This window comes from Rhyacophila brunnea, unplaced genomic scaffold (genome assembly GCF_057557595.1).
Source record: "Rhyacophila brunnea isolate RB1 unplaced genomic scaffold, BYU_Rbru_1.0 scaffold_6, whole genome shotgun sequence".
Classification (NCBI taxonomy): domain Eukaryota; kingdom Metazoa; phylum Arthropoda; class Insecta; order Trichoptera; family Rhyacophilidae; genus Rhyacophila; species Rhyacophila brunnea.
This window is the reverse complement of record NW_028233276.1, coordinates 6,204,413-6,226,903: the sequence shown is the minus strand read 5'-3', so window position 1 is coordinate 6,226,903 and position 22,491 is coordinate 6,204,413. Positions and strand designations below refer to the sequence as shown.

The 22,491-nt window shown below is 33.4% G+C and overlaps 2 protein-coding genes across 2 annotated transcripts; both read right to left on the bottom strand.

Moving 5' to 3' along the window:
- Positions 1-3,768: 3,768 nt before the first annotated feature.
- Positions 3,769-7,865, bottom strand: LOC147065156 (uncharacterized). The gene is made up of 2 exons (XM_085957261.1): positions 6,976-7,865; positions 3,769-5,745 (listed from the first exon to the last, which is right to left on the bottom strand). The coding sequence occupies exons 1-2, from the start codon at positions 7,799-7,801 to the stop codon at positions 5,573-5,575; spliced, it is 999 nt and encodes a 332-aa protein (XP_085813387.1). The 5' UTR covers positions 7,802-7,865; the 3' UTR covers positions 3,769-5,572.
- Positions 7,866-12,835: 4,970 nt separating this feature from the next.
- Pex19 (peroxisomal biogenesis factor 19) lies at positions 12,836-22,285 on the bottom strand. The gene is made up of 9 exons (XM_085957260.1): positions 22,121-22,285; positions 19,946-20,143; positions 19,282-19,332; positions 19,036-19,130; positions 17,934-18,056; positions 17,164-17,324; positions 16,773-16,893; positions 15,726-15,907; positions 12,836-14,776 (listed from the first exon to the last, which is right to left on the bottom strand). Exons 1-8 carry the CDS (start codon positions 22,188-22,190, stop codon positions 15,785-15,787), a joined length of 942 nt encoding a protein of 313 aa, XP_085813386.1. The 5' UTR covers positions 22,191-22,285; the 3' UTR covers positions 12,836-14,776; positions 15,726-15,784.
- Positions 22,286-22,491: the final 206 nt, after the last annotated feature.

The window sequence follows — 22,491 nt, the reverse complement described above, 5'->3', positions numbered from 1 at the left end:
TAAAATATTCCTAATTGACTTGAAACCTTTATTGCGCAAATGTTCTTAGCCAAGAGTAATGGATGGAATGATATGAATAGTTTAATGATATATATTCACCAATTTGGAAAATATCGAAGATGTTGAAGAAACTCTTCTTTTATCAGATGGAGCCTTCTGTGGTTTCTCTATTGAAGTCACTGAAGCGAGTTTCCGTTTGTCATAATATCTACCATTTTTCAATGCAACAAACTAATGAATGCCTTTCTGCCCATTCTTTCATACACTTAGGCTCCATCCCAATTCAAAGTCTAATTCAATACTTTGGAAAAGATACTTACCGTAATACAAAAAAAATGTAATTTAGATATAAGTGAATCTTTTGTTTTTGCTATCTATTCTCGGATACACTTGTCGTCCAATTGTAAGAGTTTTCTTATTTTTATGAGATGCATTCAAATGTCTTCTTTCGCGATAGATACTCTTTCAATCTTTGTGTCCGTGGTCAATACAAAACAATAATGTTTTACTGACATACACCGAGGCTTTAATGTGAATGCGTCTCAGGAATTTCTAACAGAATTCGGGAGTCATGAGTTGTCAGGATTTTTTCGTGACTCTATTTTACATTACACATCAGTGGGATTCACTCTTCCGAGTAAAAAAAGTTTCACTTCAAAAATAATCTATTCTGTATCTATTTCTATGATTATTTCATTAATTAAAAGCTAAAGGCAAGACACAGATTAATACAGTTTATTATTGGATTATGTATGATTACGGGTTAATACTAAACCTAAGTTCTTTAGTTGACTCCATTAATATAAAGGTTATTTATAATATATATATATATATAATATAACTTATTCTTAAATTAATATTACCAGTTTGAAAAATACAAACAAAACAAAAAATATTAGTATGTACCTAGTCTACGTTATTATTATTAATTGAGTATATTGTATAAGATACAGGACACTGGTGTATAGAAAATTATTATCGTTACATAATACATAGAATATAATATCAGTCTTTATATAAAAGGATTTTTGCATAAGTGAGAGCATAATAATAGTGTATAAAATATAATAATAATATAAGGAAGATCTTATTATAATAGCAACACAAGGCTTATCGCTTTTGTAATCGAACAATCTGCAAGGAAAATAATTATATATTGCTTGACTAAGCCATAGCAAATAGAAGGAACCCAAGTGGATGTCAAACATTGTATACTGACAAGTCGACCACCAGTTGTTCACCAATTTTAAGTGGCCAAGACATCGAAAAATACTTCCAAGTAATATTCAAAATGGCTGCCTATATTAACGTGTCCGGAAACTTGTACATATGCAGTTCGGCGTATCACACTTCACCGTGAAATGTTGTATCGGAAATATATGGCCATATATTAAAGACCGTCAAACCTCTTTGGGTCGTATAGTACTGACATAAAATTCATGTCTAAATAAAACATGGTTCTTGTCGGTTTACACTTTACAGGAAGCCAGCAGCAAACAAATTTTGAAAATAGCTGATATACTGGATTATTTATTAGGTTGGGTTTTCGTTCTTGAATGAATTTTGCCAAATCAGCTATGAAAATTGAATTAATGTTCATATTGAATCTAATAAAATTGTGAGACCGTATGGTATACGCCATACGGCTCTTTCCGATAATAAAGCTCACGGCGAACTGTGCCACCGTAAAATGTCTTACGTACAATTTACATGCAATCCTATATTAAACATCTATATGGGTTAATGCACAAATGTTACAAAAAAACCTGTCTTCATGCTACACTCTACATTCAAATAAATAGGGTTATGAACAAAATACCGATTTTAACAATATGTCTACCTTTCTTTCAATTTATTCGGATTGTTCACATTCAATTTCCCCAAAACATACAAAATTGGACGTACATACACCTATGAAATTAACCCATTGATATAAAAGATTCGAAGACAAGTGAACAATAATGTGCAAGGTGCAGTATAATTTGTGTTTTAAGGGCACAATTAACAATATACCCGTGTATGGCGTCAATATGTTAATAAGTCTAAAAACATCAATTCTCAGTGCAGCTATTTGTACGTTTGGCTTTCTGTGGTAAATCAGATTACATGTTTTTCAAAATTTTGTAAAATGTTTGTGAATTCTCAACAAACCAAAATTTAAAAACATTCCTGATTTCCCACAGAAAACCAACCTTACAAATAGCTGCTCTGAGAATTAATGTTTTCAAACTTATCAACATAGTCATGCCATACACGGATATTATAGTAGTCACATACTTATGAGAGACTGATAAAACAGCTTTGGAAAAGTCAAGACCTAAAGCCAAAGGGCTGTGTACAAATACATATTATATTGACTTCACGTAATACTTATTAATACCAATTTTACAAAAGTTGAGCATTATCAATCATCGTATGGATACAAAATAATAAATTTTAATGGAAACCGACATGGTTTTTTTATAATATAAAAGAGAGAAAATATTGTATTTGCCAGACTGAAACGGCACAAATAACATCGATCAAGTAAATCTAAGATACTAGATTTAATTACTGTGTATGCCTGAATCAAATGTTATAACACTAATTCCTGATGGGCGAGTCTAATATTTATTTTTATATTCAACGATTCTTACATTATCAATATCATGTTGTGAATTACTTACTACATGCACTATGACCAATTAACAATACTCGCCCTACATGATGTGATGCTGCGAATGAACGATGCACTTGTCTCGGTAGTGAATCTACAAACAACCATCATAACGGGATGCATGGCCCCCACAAGGCGGTGTTGACAGTGCTGTAGCCTAGCGGCGCGGCATGGCGGTCGACCAGATAAATGAGATAAATTCACATCTTAAATTTGCTCTAATAAGTAGTAAAAAAATCACCTGCGGCACTATTTTACTTTGGGTTTATTCCCATTTTTAAATATATGGTTATGCGATCCACTATTTGGAAAACACCACTGTAGAGCATCAGACTGCCTTCAATCTCAGCGATAGGTAGGGGGGCTGCCAATGATCATGGCCTGGGGGCCCGCTTCAGGATGTGGGGGCCATGACAGTATGACATATGTTAAGAGTGGTTGTAAATATAATATTTAAACATTATTATGACAAAATAAAAACGTTTAGATGTATCTATTATTATTATTACTAGGGAGATGTAAATGAATAATATTATTACATCGAGCGATTCAACAGGTTAACTATAACAATTTTCTAAGAACAGATAGTCTAAATAATTTCCAGAAAAGCTATCAATAGTATTTAATAAAAACTATACTTCTCTGTTACTCAAAACGTGTTACATACAATAAATAATATATTTTAAAAAAGCTACTATTACAATACTAGAGCTAAAACTGCCATTGTTAATAAAATCACATGATAATCCGGGTGGAGCAAATTGAATATAAAATATACTTTCAAACTATACAGATATAATTTTATGCCGTATAAAAATTATTACAGGCAGGATATGTTTACATGTTCTTGAGCATACATTCGTACTAAATAAATAATCATAAAATGACTTACACGTCTTTAAAAATATTAATATTGTGTATTCAATTCCATCATGGAAAGAAAACTACATAAATAAATTTCTAAATAAATTGTGATTTCATAACATTTCTCCACCCTGACTTTAGAATCTGTAAATAAATGCTTCAGTAGCGCAAATAATGCGTTAACAAAATGGCTTCCAAGAGTAGAATTCGACGTAATTAAATTCTTTAGCAGCAATTTTTTATTTTTTGCGAATATAAAATGAAAGTCTCTTTGACTTTTGAACAAGTTCACAGACCTACCTTCGAAAGGCAATGCGGTCAAAAAAAATTACCATACTCTACATCAGTGGTTCTTAACCGGTGCACTACTAGCTTGTTGCAGTGCAGAAAAAAATGAAAAAAGCAGTAAAATCTGCAAAATAGTGAAAACCGAAAAAATCCTTCACAAATTTATGAAAGCCGACGAAAGATCTAATGTGATTTAGATTTTTCCGAATTGGAATTTATTGGAAGAAAAGATTGTAAGTAGGTATATTACTTTCCTTCCTTAGATATAAAAAAAATATGACTGGATACGAAATCCATCTGCTACGATTGAAACATCGAGTTGTGAATTTTCGTACCAAGAAGAAGATGAATTGTCACCTTGTCAACGGATACTCTAAAAATTAAATTTTCTGAAATAACTATGGAGGAATTTTGGATTTCTGTCCAGCTCTCTACATGAGGGCACTGAAAATCTTGTTACAGTTCCCAACATCATATTTGTGTGAGCTCGGTTTCTCAACAATAACTAATGTAATATCTAAAAAACCAGAAAGAATTGAGGGTAGTTATAATATCAAATACTTGACCTAATATTTATGAAATCTGCAAAATCCGACAAGCTCAGGTATCACATTAATTGATATTCAAATCAAATAAATTCCATTTTGTTAAGGGTAATTTTAGTTACAGTTTTTCCATACCTATATCATTTCTTTAATATTTTTTTTCTTTGACTCAGGTAATCTGTAATACAAGCTATGTCCGCATATTTCTTTGTTTTCTGACCGTTCGATTTTGATGCACCGCAATTTATTCTTATGATCAAAAGTGCACCGTGACTTCGAACAGGTTAAGAACCACTGCTCTACTTTTCCATTTATTTTAGTCATGTTTTAATTTATAAAGCTTATGTAAATAATATAGAAACCAAAAAAATTCACTAAAATCTTCAATGTTTATAACCAGCATAGCTGAATGATATTATTTCCATTCTTGAATGTTATAGCGCCTGTACACGTGCATGGATTTACTTGTACCAATTGTGTGTATTTTAAACTACCGCGATAAAAACTGTTTAGACATAAAAAAAACTGAATGTCTCGTCAATATCATTCTTCAAGAGTGAGCGAGACGCGATGTTGTCATTTTATGATACTCTTTGACAGGACGTGACAATCGGTTAACCTCAAAATGAGTCTGCCCGATGTAGTTGGTTTTTTACCGGCAGGTTCGCTACTATTCTACTGCGCAGGCGCAGATATTGCACAGTCCAATTGTCGCATGAAAATTCAAAGCTTCTGAACTTTTTTGATACATGCATGCAATTTGCACGATAATACGTGTATACATGTGCATTTTTTTGTTATGGCCATAGCAGTAAATCCATGCATGTGTAAATGGTGTATTAGATTACATTGTTTGGCTATTACATTACATCAGAGCATCAAATAAATAAAAATCTAATACTATTGACTGAAGGTATGTACTTGATGGAAACTGAAAAATACTAATTGATGAGTTTTGTACTACTTAATAGAAATCGGTTTTAGTGACATGAGTTTTGCTTGAATTCAACAATTAATTTGTACTTTTTTTCGATCTTTTAATCAGTTAATTTAGTATATAAACAGTACAAAGGTTTATTCACTGATGATGCTGAAAAGCGAAACCAGGTTCGCTAAACCAATTCCTATACAATAGCACAAAATAATAAAATCAAGATCTTGCTTTAAAATCAAAAAGTTCATTCATTTATCCGCACTAAATCAGTAGTGACGCAAACGTCTACCAGTTGTCGAGGAAGTCTAACCCTGTCTTGGGCAAATCTCCGCAGGGCGAAGCCAACGAGCCCACATTTGAAGTGTTTTCTTCACACGAAAGGAATTCAGAGTCTGTGGATGCGGCAAGACTGTCTCCCATACCGGTGGAAGTCAGCAATGCCCGTGCTTCCTCAAGACCTGAAATAATAGCACAAAATAACATGAAGCTTACACCTGGCTAGCGACAACTAAATAAGGTCATGTATTTAATGTATGATCAAATATACTCAGCAGTATTTGATAAGTTTGTAGTTATATTGCACTTGTCATATGTGTTTGCTTTACTGTTTATATGAGTCAAACAATGACATTTCATAAACAATATCCATATCAGAATGTGACACATGAGTCAGGCGCGATAAAAGACACATGGAATGCTTTGTTGAAAAATTATTTATTCATACCAAGGTATATCAGTCACTATGCACATGTACCTGCAATTGAGAAGCTCAGGATTGAAGGAATACAAGTGTATTAATGATCAAGATGAGTAAATTGACATTTTTCCTTTTATCTGATTTGGATCTTGGCCACCCCACGAAGAAGATTCTAAACAGATGTTTGTTTTAGGAGAAATGGATGTTAGCCACTTGCTCAACCTAAATACACATTGAAAAAACAATATGTAGATTTGCCAAACCCATGAATATCTATATTGAATGGATCACTAATTTTATTTGGTACAAGTCGGTTTACAGGAAGCCAGGCGGGAACCGCGCCAATACTCATTGCCGATTTGGCAAAACTCATGAATTAAGAATGAAAACCTAACCTAACCTAACAAATCGACTATTACAATCCAGTATATCGGCTATTTTCAAAATTTGTTTGCTGCTGGCTTCCTGTAAGCCGACAAGAACCTTTAGCCGGCTCTCACATCAAAATTCGTCTCGTCTAAAACGTGTCGAATACGTTGATGTGACGTCATCGTTATTCCCAAAACACACGTTGCCAAATGGAGCTCTGCAGATTGGTCGAATGCGATTGTTTCGTTTGAAAAAAACATCTGCTGTTGCAATCGACAAGTTGCATCCTTCTCGGACTCCGAGTCGTCGAAGTCACATACAAACACATACGAATTGGTCATTCCAATCCTCGCCGATCTATGCATTCAAATATCTATACGTTTCGAAGGTTACGCGCGACTGTCACTAGGTAGATGTGTACGGTTTCACAAGCAACACTGGATCTCAGTTTTCAGAAGGTTTGTTTTATGGCTGTGCAGCACACGAGACGAGTTTTGATGCGAGAGCCGGTTTATTCTTATTTGATAGTTCGGTACCATCCATATTTTTCATGAAATTTAATTTATAAGTTTGAAAACAAAATATACCTACTTAAATAATTATTATTGTGTAAAGCACTTACCCGACATGCTTTTATAAGCAGGCATACTTTTCGCAATATTCTGCGAGTTCATATCCTTCACATTACTATGGGATTCGGCGGTGGTTCCTGCATTCGAAGAGTGGAAATTAGTTTTGAAGAAATTATCAGAAGACGCCACGATTTGACACTGGCGAGACGGCGATACCAGATGCTCCCTTTCTTCGGCATTTCCACTTTTCAATTTCTTATTCCCCATTAATTTTGATATTAATCCACCAGAACTGTTTGATTCTTCGACCACCTTCGATGGTTTCAAAGAAAATTCTTGTTGTTTATCTTTGGATTCAAGTGATTCGAATTTGCTTTCATTTGTTTTCAGAGCAGTCTTCAACTCTGACAGAACTTTTGAATGCGATATTGCGAGTTCACTTTTTAAAATTGGCGGGGTAGTTGGTTTATTATTTGGTCTAGGATTCCTTATAGCTCGTTTTTCGCTAAAAGAGCAAAGGTCCAACTGGCTTTTGGTATGAAAACTGAAAGGGGAAGAGTGTTCATCTCGAAATTTCGTTGTGCCATCGTGGATAACTTTCTTCCCGCACGGAACATCGAAATAGGTTAAAATATCTGTTTTGTTGAAGCCCCTGGCATCCAAGTCTATGTCTAGGGGATCCAAAAAGGCGTATTTTAGGGCTATTTCTGGTTTTATAATGCACTCATCCACGATCTCAGCTTTCTCGGTGTCGTTGAAAGTATCCCACAGGTGTTCGTAAGCGTTTCGTGTTTCAAGTATATCAGAATGGATTCTTGAAGCTATCGGATTTAGGTTGCTGAAGTAATTTTCAGCCAAACCGGCGAGGCCCGCCATGTCACGAACAATATTAATAATTTTTTATTTACGTGTTTGTTTATTTTTACGTCAAAGGAGTGGCAGATGGCAAAATGTGAAACCGCACAGTGCTACCAACCAGTTCATATTATTGTATATTACCAGTATGCTATATACTAAAAATCCCTAATTATTTCTAAAAGTCTCTAAGCAAGAAATAATTAGCTGGACTTTTGAAAAAAAAACACCAAATTTCAAGCCACGTCTGAACCGCAAATTTTACGTAAAACTTCACGCTGACGGGTAAATATCTGCCATCTTTTTTTCCAGGTGTTAAAATGTTTTAGCTGCTAGAGCGAGTGAGTGAAATAAAATTCACATAATATTATATAATGCGACTTAGAATAAAAAGGTTCCATCCAACAATTTCACACAAACGTACTTTCTTAGAGAAAAGTTTTCAAGTATAGTATATATTATTTCTTTCTTACATATCAATGCCTATAATGAGAGATTATTTTTTGAAGTTCAAACTACGACAATAAATTTATAAACCAGGTTTCAACTGTACACGGATCTTTGATATTCTGAATTGAAAAGGAAATGGCATCTAACTTCGCACTATTCAATAATTTATGGGTAATCACGGCCTGACACCCACGATAGCCGCGCGGCTTAAGTATCCTGGGTCTGGCAAATACTAGTTTATCAATTTGTGTTTGGGTCAGGGTGTGGACCTAATAGGTTGAGCAAGTGGCTGATATCCATTTCTCGTAAAAACAAAATCTGTTAATACAAATCTCTACCCTGTGGAGACCCTATGATCTTATTAGGATGGGACATGGTTGGAAAAAAAAATCACGACCTTGCACATAAAACTATCTAATATTATACGACATACCTATTGCAAAACACGCTATTGAAATTGTGTCTAATGTAGTAAGTCATACTATTCAATAGTCCAATGTGCTTGGGCTGTTAAATAATTAAAATAAAATTATTTTTAATGTTTTCAAGCATATTTTTTGTCTTAATTTATTTTTTTAAATATATTATTTCAAATCATATTGTATTGCCTGTGAACAAGGTTTCATTTGTAGATAGAATCTTGTTCACTTATCTGAAATCATTTTTTTAGTAACAAGGTCCCAAATGATTTTATCAAATACACATATTATTTAAAACATTAAAGGGGGACATGCTCGTCGTAGGTCAAAATTGAGTTTTTTTTGTATTGTCAAACCATGATCCTGGACATTCCTTAATCCTTTGGCTGCTATGATGTTTTTCAAAATCCGGGCGAGAATTGCTACCAATTATTGTCGATAAATGAAAATATTAAATTGTTTTTAGACATGTTACCACTCTAATGTATTCTTTGAACTGAAATTTGTATTTGGAACTTAATGTTGTTAATAAAAAGATGCAGATGCGATGAAAAAAAATGCAATAGTTGTCATTTTTAAACCTAGTCACAAAACATAATATATCAACCAGGGTATATTACACAACAATAAAACTAAATAGATAGAATGTTTAGTAACACTGAGGCAGTAGTATGTTCCCAAATTAACTTAACATTTCAGGCATCAAAAGCAAAACGACGATCGTTGTTAGCATTCCTCGTCATTATCAAAAACAACGATATATCGTTGCGTAGCATTCTAAGGGTTAAACATTGTAGATAATCTATTTATATAATTTTGAAGCCTTATTATCCTTTATATTTATTTTAAACATTTGATGTCTGCATAAAGTATTTTTATTACAATAAATAGTATTCTTTTCAACCTTTCGCTCTAATGTTTTAGAATATAGTCATATTTCGGTACATGAATGTGCAGTGGTGTTAAGATTTTTAACGTTTATTAATTTTTAAACGCATTTATAAAACCATTAGTATTATTAATGACGAGATAATTTTAGTAAAATATTTACGATAAAAAATTATATTGATAATCTCTGTGATCCCAATTTTTACAAGAATTAGGCATTTTATTATTCAAAAGATCGGCAAGATGAACACATTTGAAGATAATTCTACAGATACTAATTACAAGCTATGTCTTTGACCATTCAAGTGTGATAAACATCCTACGAATATTGATTGCTTTATAATCATTATTGACCTAAGAATATGGTAGTGTTTTTTTGAAATACGCCATTACTTTTGTCATCCCCCAGTGGTTAAGCTACAACATACGGCCGTAGCCATAAATTGACAAACTATAATTGAAGTAGGGAGTAAAATTATATTAACGCGCGTGTTTGAACATGTACCGTTTAAAAAAAAACTTCAATTCTTACTACTTCAATTATAGTTTGTCAATTTATGGCTACGGCCGTATGTTGTAGCTTAACTACTGGGGAATGACAAAAGAAATGGCGTATTTCAAAAAAACACTACCTATTCTTAGGTCAATAATTATTATAAAGCAATCATTATTCGTAAAATATTTATCACACTTGAATGGTCAAAAACATAGCTTATAATAAGTATCTTTAGAATTATCTTCAAATGTGTTAATCTTGCCAATTTTTTGAATAATAAAATGCCTAATTCTTGTAAAATTTGGGATCACAGAGATTATAAATATAATTTTTTATCGTAAATATTTTACTAAAATTATCTCGTCATTAATTATACTAATGGTTTTATAAATGCGTTTAATAATTAATAAATGTAAAAAAATCTTAACACCACTGCACATTCATGTACCGAAATATGACTATATTCTAAAAAATTAGAGCGAGAGGTTTAAAAGAATACTATTTTATGTAATAAAAATACTTTATGCAGTCATCAAATATTTAAAATAAATATAAAGGATAATAAGGCTTCAAAATTATATAAATATATCGAGTGCTTAAAGTCAGACAACGTTATCTACAAAATAGTGTTTTTTTTTTTTTTGAGATAACGTTATTTTACATTTACGGCTACATGATAGTCAAACAACGTTATGTCAATCTTTTCTAATTTCTTATTAAATCGTCAGTAAAGTTTAACGCTAACTACATAAGTTACCCTTGTTTTCATATTTTTTTAAAACTATCCCTATAAATTTTAACATCATCATAAGCAAGATAAATGTACAATACACAATAAATTATAAAATATTAACATTAGGTTTTAAATAAACATTTCCCTTGTTGAGTTACAAGAATCTAAAATAACGATTTTTGGCTCTCCTGTAAAGTTGCACTTTTGTAGATAGTGTTGTTTGACACTAAGCCCTCGATATTATCTACAACGTTTAAGGAATGTCCAGGATCATGGTTTGAAAATACAAAAAAAACTCAATTTTGACCTACGACGAGCATGTTCCCCCTTAATCGATTCTAAATGCATAACATATACTTTTACATGAACATTTATTGTATTTAAATAATCAAAACTAAAATTATGAAGACTGTGTAATGAAATATAACTAATTAAATCTTTGGAGTTAATTATCTCAAAACTGATGTTGGTGTTAGATGGAACGATGTTATTCTAATGGGCCGATAAGTAATTTTTTGGCCTCTGTACTTACTGCATAATACATACATACCTACTTATTCAATAATCTGACAGTATAAAAATTATATTTTTTTTTACTGTGTATGTATATTCGGGAATCGAGTCATGGACCCTGAAGGCAAGGGAGCGGAAGAAAATTGATGCCTTCGAGATGTGATGTTAGCACCCAACGCTTCGTATATCTTGGACAGAACACAGGACAAACCAGTCAACCATCCAATGACTGCGGATAAAGGCACGGCTCTGGACAATACTTCTGAGACGCATTCTACAGTTTTTGGACATACTGTCCGGCGTGGACCGGACAACCTGGAGAGACTGGTGGTTTTGGGTGGCCTCCAGGGAAGACGAAGCAGAGGAAGAGCATCGGCGCGCTGTAGCAACCATGTGAAGGAGCTGACTGGGGGCACCATTCATTCTGCCCTGAGAGAAACAGAAGATCGAGAAGGAGGAAAATTGTTGGTCACTCAAAGGATGGCAAGATTCAAAAGTGGTCACGATCCTTCGCCATGAGGGTACACGAAAAAGAGAGTATATTCCTTAGCTTTCAAATGATGTATCATTACCACTCTACTCAAAGTAGGCGCGGAGCACTGTGAATGAACATAGGTAACACGAAAGTCTGACAACACGAGCGCCAAGATAGGTATTTGTACCGAAACGAAATTTATGTTTTCGAAGTATTTTGTTTACGTCACTCAACACATTTCTTTATGAATCACGCTCATCCCGTTGTATTTTACAATGTTTTTCTTAGCTCGTATTCTTATTTGTCCGGTACAAATCTTGCAAATCGATTTTTAACTAACTTCCAGACTAGCTAGACATTTGAAACTTTTAGAATATATCAGAACACGATGCCAATGCATTTTTTTAATATTTTTAGCCATTTTTAAGTAGAATTAAATTAATTTTCAGTTAATTCTGTTTTGTATGAAAAGTTATTTCGACACCATTATTTGTTGCTAAGGGTCTGGGCTCCTAGCAACTAAATTATTAATATATACGTGCGTTAGTATGGAAATCAATATGACATGTCAAAATGACATTTCAGTATTATTTCAATCAAGTACAAATTTTTCTGATCGTTTAAGCTAGTCAAGTCAAGTTTATATGATTCAACAGAAAATTTAAAAACATTGTATATAAAAAGTTCTTTTTATCTTAATTATCGGTATTATTTTGAAATAACATTCATAGACTGTAAAAATAAAACAATACATTTTATATACAACAAACAAATAATTTATTATTACAATATATTATGAAATTTTGTATAAAAATGCATTACACGATAATTTATACTAAAAGTTACATTGTTCAAGCAATGTGTATAAAATTTGAGAAACCAAGAATTTAAAAAAAATGTAATAAATAATAATCTATAGACAATTCTCATTAATAATTTACATTACACTGCTGTCCTCCAGGTCATGAAGGAGTCATACATCTCAAGATAGGACAACAGTCATTACAATATTGCATTTTATTCCCTTCATCCGAATGTGATAAAAATGCATCAACATTGTAAAAATGATCTATATATTTTTCTACTCATTACACCGCTAACTAATAAAACAATAATCCCATGCCTACAAGATAAATGTTGGAACACAAAATAAAAAGTTTTACAGAAAAAATTAAGTAACCGGAAAAGCACATTATTGCAAGATACATTATGACAGGACGTATCTTATGGTAATAAACGGTAGACAACCACTGATTTCTTTCTGGTAATTATTATGGAATGAATTTTCCTATGTAATGGCAGTTCAATAAACAAATGAATACATTAGTAGGTGTATCTGATAACAAAATAATAAAATATTTTCTCATTAATACCAGCGCATGCTACGAAAGTGTCTTTTGATTGATACATGAACATCTTCAGCTTTCTAACCAACCCTCGAAATTTCCACTTGCCACTGGTGAATAATAAAATCCCCCTGAGTAAATTCCTCCATGATATAATTTATAATTAAGTCTCTGGCAATGTGTAAATTGAATTAGTCTATTCAGTATTAATAAGTAGCCTCATATTTTAACAAATGGCACCTGCCTTCTCACATAACCGACAAAGAAAATATGCCATACTTTTCAAACAAAAAAAATCAACTTTCATTCTTGAGATTTATCAATGTACATTTCTGTTTATTTCGTGTTTGTTTATAGTACCAGAGATTCGCATTAAAATCCCGTGGCTACTTGCGACAATAGCTACTTACTATACCGGGCTAGCTAACTTTGGCCTTTAGTTTTTTTTTTAGTACTCAATTATATTTTTGCACTCATCTTGGGATTCGGTTCATCCATTCAAACCATCAAACAATGAAATACGTTCAGTGGTTTTCACATAATTTCAAGTACAATATGGAATTATATTATATGATAATTAAAAATAGTAGAAGAAATTCTAGAAAAAAAGGTTGAGCGAGTGGGAACTCAATCAAACTCACTTCTCACTTTCTGGATGAGTGCTTTCGCCTGAAAGATAACGATCCGTCTATGATTCATAATATGAATTATATTTTAGTATTTCAAATACTGTGGGTTTAAAAAAAAAATTATTTTCAACAGATTTGCCTTCCTCCACGTTGTGGCGAGTATACTTCGTAGCGAATTTTCGAGGATTGTTTCTAACATGCTATGATATACAATAAATAAATTGTTTATTGGTCGATAATATTTGGATTGCATTACAGATGAATTTATCGATCAAGTGACATCTGTGCCGAAGAGATTTCATTAAGATATTATTTGGAGATGACATTTAATTATAAAATCTATCCAATTATCTACCTACATAGTTGGGAAATTATATCAGCAAAATGGCAATCATTATTCATTTTTAGATATAATATGTCCCTTGATCCATTAATACATATATACTTATTGCTATGCATTGTTTTTGCAAGTGTCTTACATTATTCATAAATTTAAACAAAAATAATATCATCTCCCTGAGACTAAACAAACTAAACTACAATATATCAAACTATTCGATAAACGTAAACATTTGAATAATACTTTAACAACAAAACAATAACACATGGTATGATATGATGAAACTAATATGGGCCACGAATGAGATAAAAGTAAATCTGTAATTGAAATATCCCATACCCAACCAAAGTGTCACAATATATCATATTATTATTATTACCATCAATGGATATACATAAGAATTTGAAAAAATCTGAGATAAAACTTTTGTGCGAACTGGCAACATTATTACTAAACTTTTACAAAAACTATCTGTGTCCTCATAATGCCACTTCAGTTGTGGTAAATGCTACATGCGATATTATAACATTGACATTGTCATAATTATAATATTAAAAAATTAAACTACTGAATAGTCTGCCGTTGAAAACGATTATTAAAATAAGTCTGAGGAGTAATAAAATAAGTTCTTCAATTTGCACCACGTTGTATTTATCATGTTCGATGTAATTCGGATGAAGGAATTCGCCAACCACTAATAACGCAATCTGTAAATGAGAAACACAATTAAACATTGCACAGTTTTATCATAAGTAATAATATGAAAGATCAAATTTATATTATATGTAAAAAGTTTGAGATTTTCATTTCAAGACGCATATGCAAAAGCATTAAGGCCATACCTCAGTTGAGACACGGTCTAAAAAGATCGTCGCTAGGCGATGCACGGATTGCGGGTCGCGGGTGCAAATGAGGCATGTCAAACCAAATATAATTTGTCTTATAAATCCAACATGTGTCCATTTAATGTTCTGTTTATTGTTTTATCAGTAACAATAATAATATATTCATTGACATGTTTTCTTTTTAAAGTAAATGGGTAACGTTTTAAGTAATCTTTACACGATTTAAGAATTATTACGGACGTCGCCATCACGAAGCAAAATGACATGTTTCCAGCTCTACATTCTCTCTCCGAATGGGAGCGAGTGCAAAATTTCGTCGCGCCTATGGTTGAAAATTATTTGCCGTTTCACTGATGAATCACCTTAACCAGTTTAGACGGAAGTCGTTTTCAAATAAACCATGAGGAAGCCTGTGCAACTCAGTCCTATAACTTAATTCATATTGCATCACTCACGGTCTGTTGCAAGTGAAAGAAAAATGTGTGAAACCATGCGCTTTAAACTGAGGCGTAGTTCCTCCTACCGTCGCGCAGTAGACTCTTTGCACTGTATGAGAATAGTTTGGCGATGGGTGCAATGAGTGCCCAAAAGAAGACCAAAACTTATCTTCACGACGAATGGAAAATTGAGTACCTATTTCTTTGTGATGGAGAAAGACAAGTGTCATTGGTTGAGCATGATCTAAACACTGTTGGTGACAGCGACCATAACCAATAAACACATTCGCTATGCCTGCTTTTCGGCACACGGGAACTAATAGATGCGCACACCTTAATTGTTAACTGGTACCACTATAGTAATTATTACTTACCATAGAGAATCATCAAAATCACATCCACAGTCTAGAGGTATTAAATGCTACGATATTCGCTACATAGGCTTGCACTGATTGGGGTCTCCCATGGACGGGACGCCCCCCATCGGCAACGAGGGTGCTAGCAGATCCGCATTTTCACCTGCCAGTTCTTCTGGCGGCTGTCCTAGCTCTTGCATCTATGGCAAACAATACATAACAATAATTACTAATTAATTAAAATATAATGAAGAGACAAAATCTTATGCTTGTAACAGGTTTTTTTGCTAAAGACTTACTTTGCATTCGAGGATATGACAGTAAAGGCCTGGGTAAATCTCACGTTTCAGTATCAAGACATCATACAGAATTCAATCAATACAGAATAGGAAATTAATAATTAGATTGCCCCATAGTTCAGTGGTTAATAGTGCGCCAGTTGCTGAAGCTGTAAGTTTGAATCCCGCGTCTGGCAAAAAATATATGTTTTTTCAATGTCAATTTGATTCGGAGCAATTATGACCTAAGGGTTGTGTGAAAGACTAACAGACATTCCCCGTAAGAAAGTCTGTTAAAATAACATGACATAAGTTTTTTATTTCAAAATAAATTACCTCTTTCATATTACCATAACACATTTTGTCAATAGAAATAGTTGCTAGGTAATTGCTAAACCGATTGGGTTACTTGCTCTAGCAAAAACGCACATTGAAAAACGACATGTCAATTAATTACGAGGCGCCAAATTCAAACCCACGATCCACCACACGAGAAGTGAAGAGTGGAGGGAATTTATAGTTTTCTAGACGGCTGTGATGACGTGTCAGCTATGGTAATGGTAACATCAAAATCATAAGTGTGAGCCTTAAATGTTTTGATTGTTCTCTATAATAACTTGCGACGGTCTTTAGGTTTTCAGTTATTACAGGGTTACAGTCCAGGGGTAAAAAAATAGATTTTAGTTGGTTATCCAAAACGTTGGTTAAGGACATCGGGGACAGCAAATCTCTAAAAGGACATTAAAATATAATCATCTGTATTTACATCAAAATAATTTGTTGTTACCTGCTGCATGAGGCCTAATATTTTCTCGAATCTCTTTTTCTTTACGTCCTCGGGATCTGTGTCACTTTCTGTCTCCAGTTCCGAGCACACATTTGCCATAAGTTTGTTTTGTTTCGTGTACCTGCGAACGTACATATCCAAATTCACAACATAACATCCAGAAATATAAACTCTACAGGGTTTTAGAAACTATTTTCAATATATAATATCCCTTTGAGAGGGATCATACAGATGGAAACTATGAATATGACATCTTGCATTACATCCTTTTAAAATGTGAAATATTTATGTATCAACGAAATTAAATTACTAGTGTACAGGTACATACTGCATATAACAGAAACTTTTTTGAATAACTTTCATCAGGTTAGCTCGGAGGGATGTGTCTCACCTCTCGAAGTCTTCTACTGACAGTTTGTCTTTGTTATCCATAAGCCACATGGGGTACTTTCCAACAATGTCTTTCAATGAGGGGTAGAGGACTTCTTTGGACAGCAATGACTGCATCATCTCTTGCATGAAGGGAACAAACATATTCGCTCCAGAACCATCCTGAAAAACCATAAAATATCAAGTATTGTGACATTATCGAGAGGAACCAAATATAATGATCGTCTATTGAGTCAAAGATATCAGCATGTTACTTAACTGAAACAGCTAACACAACATTAATAATGTTGTGCAGTACAAATCTTATAATTACAAATGTGTATCACACGTTCAATAATTAAAATGATTAGGTTACATACAGTGAAACCCTGTTATTACGAACAAGGTTAATTCTAAATTTTTGAGCGATTTCTCACAATCTCACAAAATTTGAACAATATTTGTCATACATTTCATAATTCGATTTATTTTTCCGATTTTCTGTCTGTCTATTTCGAATTAACAGTGTTTTACTTCCTCTTTATCGAAGCTTAATTTTTAAAATAAGCAGTCTCACATTTGCAAACACTACTCAACTCTGACTTGTCATGTATGTAATGTTGACGATCACGAAACATAATTGTACTTATTACTTTAATAATACAGGACAAAATTGAGTCAATAAAGCTTATACAATCGCACTGGCAAAAACGAATGACAATGACATTGAAGTGCAAATAAGACCTTTTTACTTTATACATGATGTTCATAAGTCATTCAAGTTTAAGTTACCTCAGGGTTTGTGAGATTTAATCCCGAGAACATTTTATTGAGGTTTTCTTCATTAAATGGATCCTGCAAATTATCCGTATTGGCGTTTAAACTTTCCAACGTCTGCTGTATGGCAGCGTTCACCTAAAACAACAAAAAATTGTCTATAACAAGAGGGAGCCATATGACATTTTTTTATTAAAACACTTCATGGCATTTCTGGTACATGTTTGACATGTTTGTGATTGTTCATCTAAATGTTCTCCAAATATTCCCTGTTGAATCTGTTAACTGTCTAATACGAGAATAATTACAATAAATTGATGGACTTTTCAATCCATTGACAATAATTATTCACCTCTCAGGACGGACTGTCTTCACTTTTCAATCATCATCACCACGTATCATCATAAAAGCCGTCACTACACGGAATTGGCAACTTCATAAATTAAGCAAAATAAGAATGCATAATAATTTGAAATTGACTAATTGAACGAACCTGTTGTACACTAATTAATTGGCCATTTGATATAATTAGCATGTTATTTAAATGCAGTAATCAAATACTCTGCAGTCAACAAGTTAACAGATGCAATCAAAAATAGCAAAGATTACTACAAATAAATCCACAATGCGAAATGAATAACAATTAATTTAAATAGTAGACCATGAGTTCCTTTTCTCAGCTTCACTTTCATATAATATTTAGGCACCATTTAGTAGAGAAGTTCTTCAATGGATTTTTAAAAACAACCAATATGTATGTATAATAATATTTTTATAATTTTCCTAATTATTGTATACTTAAAGTTTTTTTTAATTGGCTCTAGTCTAGTGTGAATCTTGGCGACATCACAAAGAGGTTTCGTAACATTTTTTTTTTATGAGAAATGGATATAATCCATTTGCTCAACCTACTAGGTCCACGCTCTGGATTCAAACACACATTGAAAGTCAATATGTGAATTTTGCTAGACCCGGGATTTGAACCCGAGACCTCGACTTACTAAGCGGATACTTTACCACTCGGCCATACGATATTTATATTTTAATACAAATGTTGTTGAAAATATAAGTGCATATAAATAATCTTCAGTTTATTAATTATGGTTGCAATTCTTACATCATTGAAGGCTTTGGGTTTTTCCGTGCTTTCCTCGATAGGTGGATTATCCTGGTTATCATTTTCACCCGGTTTCATCACCTGGGCAGCAGCCTCTGTAATATATTTAATCATCATGTTATTTGGTAAATATAATATTTACTTTGTATAATATGTATATTGAAGTGCATGCTTTAAACTTGTGATGTTGCTAGTATTGTAAATTGAAAAAATATAAATTTGTATTAAATAAAATTGTGTTCATACCAGCCATCATCTGGAAGGTAGCGGTAATTTGTTCTTGACTAATTGAATCCTCTGAAAGAAAACAGAAAATGTCAAGTAAACAATATTTAGTATTATACCCCGTTTACACACGCATGGATTTACTGCTGACAACGTATTATCGCGGCCATAACAAGAAAATGCACATGTAAACATGTATTAGCATGAAAGTTGCAAGATTGCAAGCATGAATCATAAAAGTTCAGAAGCTTCTAGTTGAGATTTGTTCTATATCTTAGCCTGCGCAGTAAAACGATAGTGGCGAACCTGCCGGTAAAAAAACGAACCTGTCAAATAGTACTATAAATGACAATATCGCGGCTTGCTTACTCTTGAAGAATGAGATTTGCGAGACAGTCAGCACTTTACAAGTAAACAGTTATTGCTGCAAGTTAATCCATGCATGTAATCTACAAATTTTTGTGTTAACAGTAAACACAACTGCAAGAATAGGGCAACGGGGAAGTTAATTATCACTCTGCAGTTAAAATTCTATAAACATAATGGTACATTGCAATGTTTATTTTTAGAATTACTTTATCACAACGTTATCTGTGAAAAATACGGTGATTGAAAAGGGTAGGAGATCAAATAAGCTTTGCTACTACTTTGATACTACTATGTAATCTTGAAGTATTTCTCTCACCAGGCACCCCTTTCATTGAGCTAAGTAACGCTGCCATATTGCTTTGGAATGTTGCCGCGGCATTCTGAAGGAATTCCTCGCTCCAAACATTCTCAGAAGGATTCCACTCCACTCCATCAACGGCTCCTTCTTTGACGCTGCTTCCGCCGATGCTTTCTTTTCTAGGTTGGGCGGCAGGCACCATGTCTTGGAGCGCACCTGAAAACAATCTGATTGTTGAAATGCACATATTTGACGTAATTGCTCTGCCATGGATGCAGGTTCAAATCCCACATAGATTGGGCAAATGATTAATAATAATTTTGCGTAAAAAGTCTGCTAACATAACCCCTATTATGTGGAGGCCCAAATGTTCTTAGGATAGATAATAGCAATTTAAATACTTTTTAAAATTGAATTTAATTCAAACATGAATTCAATTTCATTTTTACGTAAGACACTGAAGAAGGAAGACAGATAAACATATGAAGTGAAGCTGAAAGAAATGACTCGTATGGAATAATGTTTAAATTAGATACAAGTCACTTCAGTCATTTGTGGCAAACTTCACTGTTTTCACCCACAATTTGATGCTCACTCAAACAACCAACTACATAGATTATTAAATATGCAGATATTGCCAAGATAAACTCTTAAACATAAATTTGTTATGAATGGATAGCACTGTTTTATTAAATATACATCACTGCTGAAGACGTGATGTTGAACCTGACTCGGCCATGTGCTACGGATGCCTCAAGAGTGTCTCAACCTGACCTGCCTTTTCTTCAAGCTAACAGGATTCCAGCGTCCGCTAACCAAGGCCGCTAAACATCCACAGGCTATATACTGTGGAGTTACGGGATGCTGGGAAGATGGCAAGCGACAGGGCTTTTTTGCAATATACACTAAGTAAGTAGGAGACATGGAGTAAGAAGAAGATGACTGTAATTGAGGGATGCGGCCTGTTGTAGTGATAAAAATAAAAAAAATTCATCGACCGTTACAATCCGGCCCCTTAGTATCAATGAAACATATCTAAATCGGTAGGTACTGGACATAAAATAACATATTACATTAAGTAACAAAGAGAATCTCTTGAAAACACTAAATTTAATTGTGTTGGGGTTCTCCTGTAAAGTAGAGTAAAATGAGATACATTTTTTTTACCCTATGGGGCTGAATTATAACAGTATAATCCAAATGTAGCTTATAGTTATCCATGAAAGGGCAAACCATGTCAATTATATAAAATATTTAGATGAACGATCACAAAAATCGCATACCAATCTCAAACAGTTGCCATAGTTGGTGACTATAAATGATAGCATGTTATAGGCAACGGTTCAATGCGCCAGCTTGGCAAATTCATGTTTTGTGACTACAGCCTGCAGAATCGCTATCAAGTATCATAATACTAAAAGTTCATAGGACTGCCTAATGTTAGTCCAAGCTATTTTGGTTCTTAAAGTCAATGGATCTTAATAGTATTGAGAAAACATTTTGTTTATTTAAATAAAAGTTATTTTGAAATAGCTTGAGTTGTAAAATCATCAACATCGGCCAAAGGTAGTGTATATTGTATGTCAAGTGAATTGTTGTTATTTTATGTAAATAATAGGTAGGTACTTTAGCCAAGCCAAAATAATTTCTCTTTAAATAAAAAAAACCTGTTGAAGCTTAGTCTGTGGTCGTCGGAGACCGAGGGGCAAAGTACTCAAAACGTCAAAACGTCAAGATTACCTACGCCGAGTTGAAACGTTGCGACACGAAGTAATGTGTCAAACTGGTACCTGCGTTTCGGTATAGGCCTTTAAAAATGAATGTATTTATAGTAGATATAGTTTAAATAGAATTAAGTAAAGATGTAAAATATTGTAACGCTGAAAGCTCGGTAACAGAAATCAATGTTCGGTAGTTATTTTTAAATGAAAGAAATATTATTTACAGTGTACCGATGTACATTTTAACTGTACTATTTATTATTCTCACATCGAGAACTTAAAACTGTTTATAAATTTAGAATCCAACACATCGATGACGGCACACCTTCAAATTGCAGTAGCTCATATTCTGCGGAATCACGATCGATTCGTAAAAATGTATTTTAATTGAGATTAATTGTTAAATATTTTGAGGTTATCCACGGTATATTGCATAACATTTTTTTAAAGACAACGGGGTGATGTCACTTACTGTCGAGTAGGTCATCCAATTCCTTATCGCCGGAGGCGACCGCCTTGGTTTCATCCTTATTATCGGACATCTTTAAAATAAATTAAAACAAAAGACTCTAGTCAAAATATGGCAGTATCACAAAAATAAACTACTCTCCCATTATTTTCTACTATTAATGTTGCCACTGTTGGAAGTTGGAACTTCCCAGTGTACAAAATATAAGGATAATAAATTGGGCTGCCATATGATAATATTATTTTCCTCATAATGACGAACTTTTATTTTCACTTCACCAACGCATTGTACAGTACAGTGGCGCACCCAGGATTTATTATTGGGGGGGGGGGGGGGGGCGAAGGAGGCGAATGGAAATTAGTCCTATAGGCACT

What these genes read in the sequence shown, in the direction of transcription:
- LOC147065156 (XM_085957261.1), bottom strand. Translation starts at nt 7,801, where the DNA reads ATGGCGGGCCTCGCCGGTTTGGCTGAAAATTACTTCAGCAACCTAAAT. An exon ending in TGCTTATAAAAGCATGTCGG is followed by an intron (nt 5,746 to 6,975) that starts GTAAGTGCTTTA and finishes CTATTATTTCAG; the next exon opens with GTCTTGAGGAAGCACGGGCA.
- Pex19 (XM_085957260.1), bottom strand. Translation starts at nt 22,190, where the DNA reads ATGTCCGATAATAAGGATGAAACCAAGGCGGTCGCCTCCGGCGATAAG. An exon ending in TACCTTCCAGATGATGGCTG is followed by an intron (nt 19,131 to 19,281) that starts GTATGAACACAA and finishes AATATATTACAG; the next exon opens with AGGCTGCTGCCCAGGTGATG. An exon ending in TCAGTAGAAGACTTCGAGAG is followed by an intron (nt 16,894 to 17,163) that starts GTGAGACACATC and finishes GTACGTTCGCAG; the next exon opens with GTACACGAAACAAAACAAAC.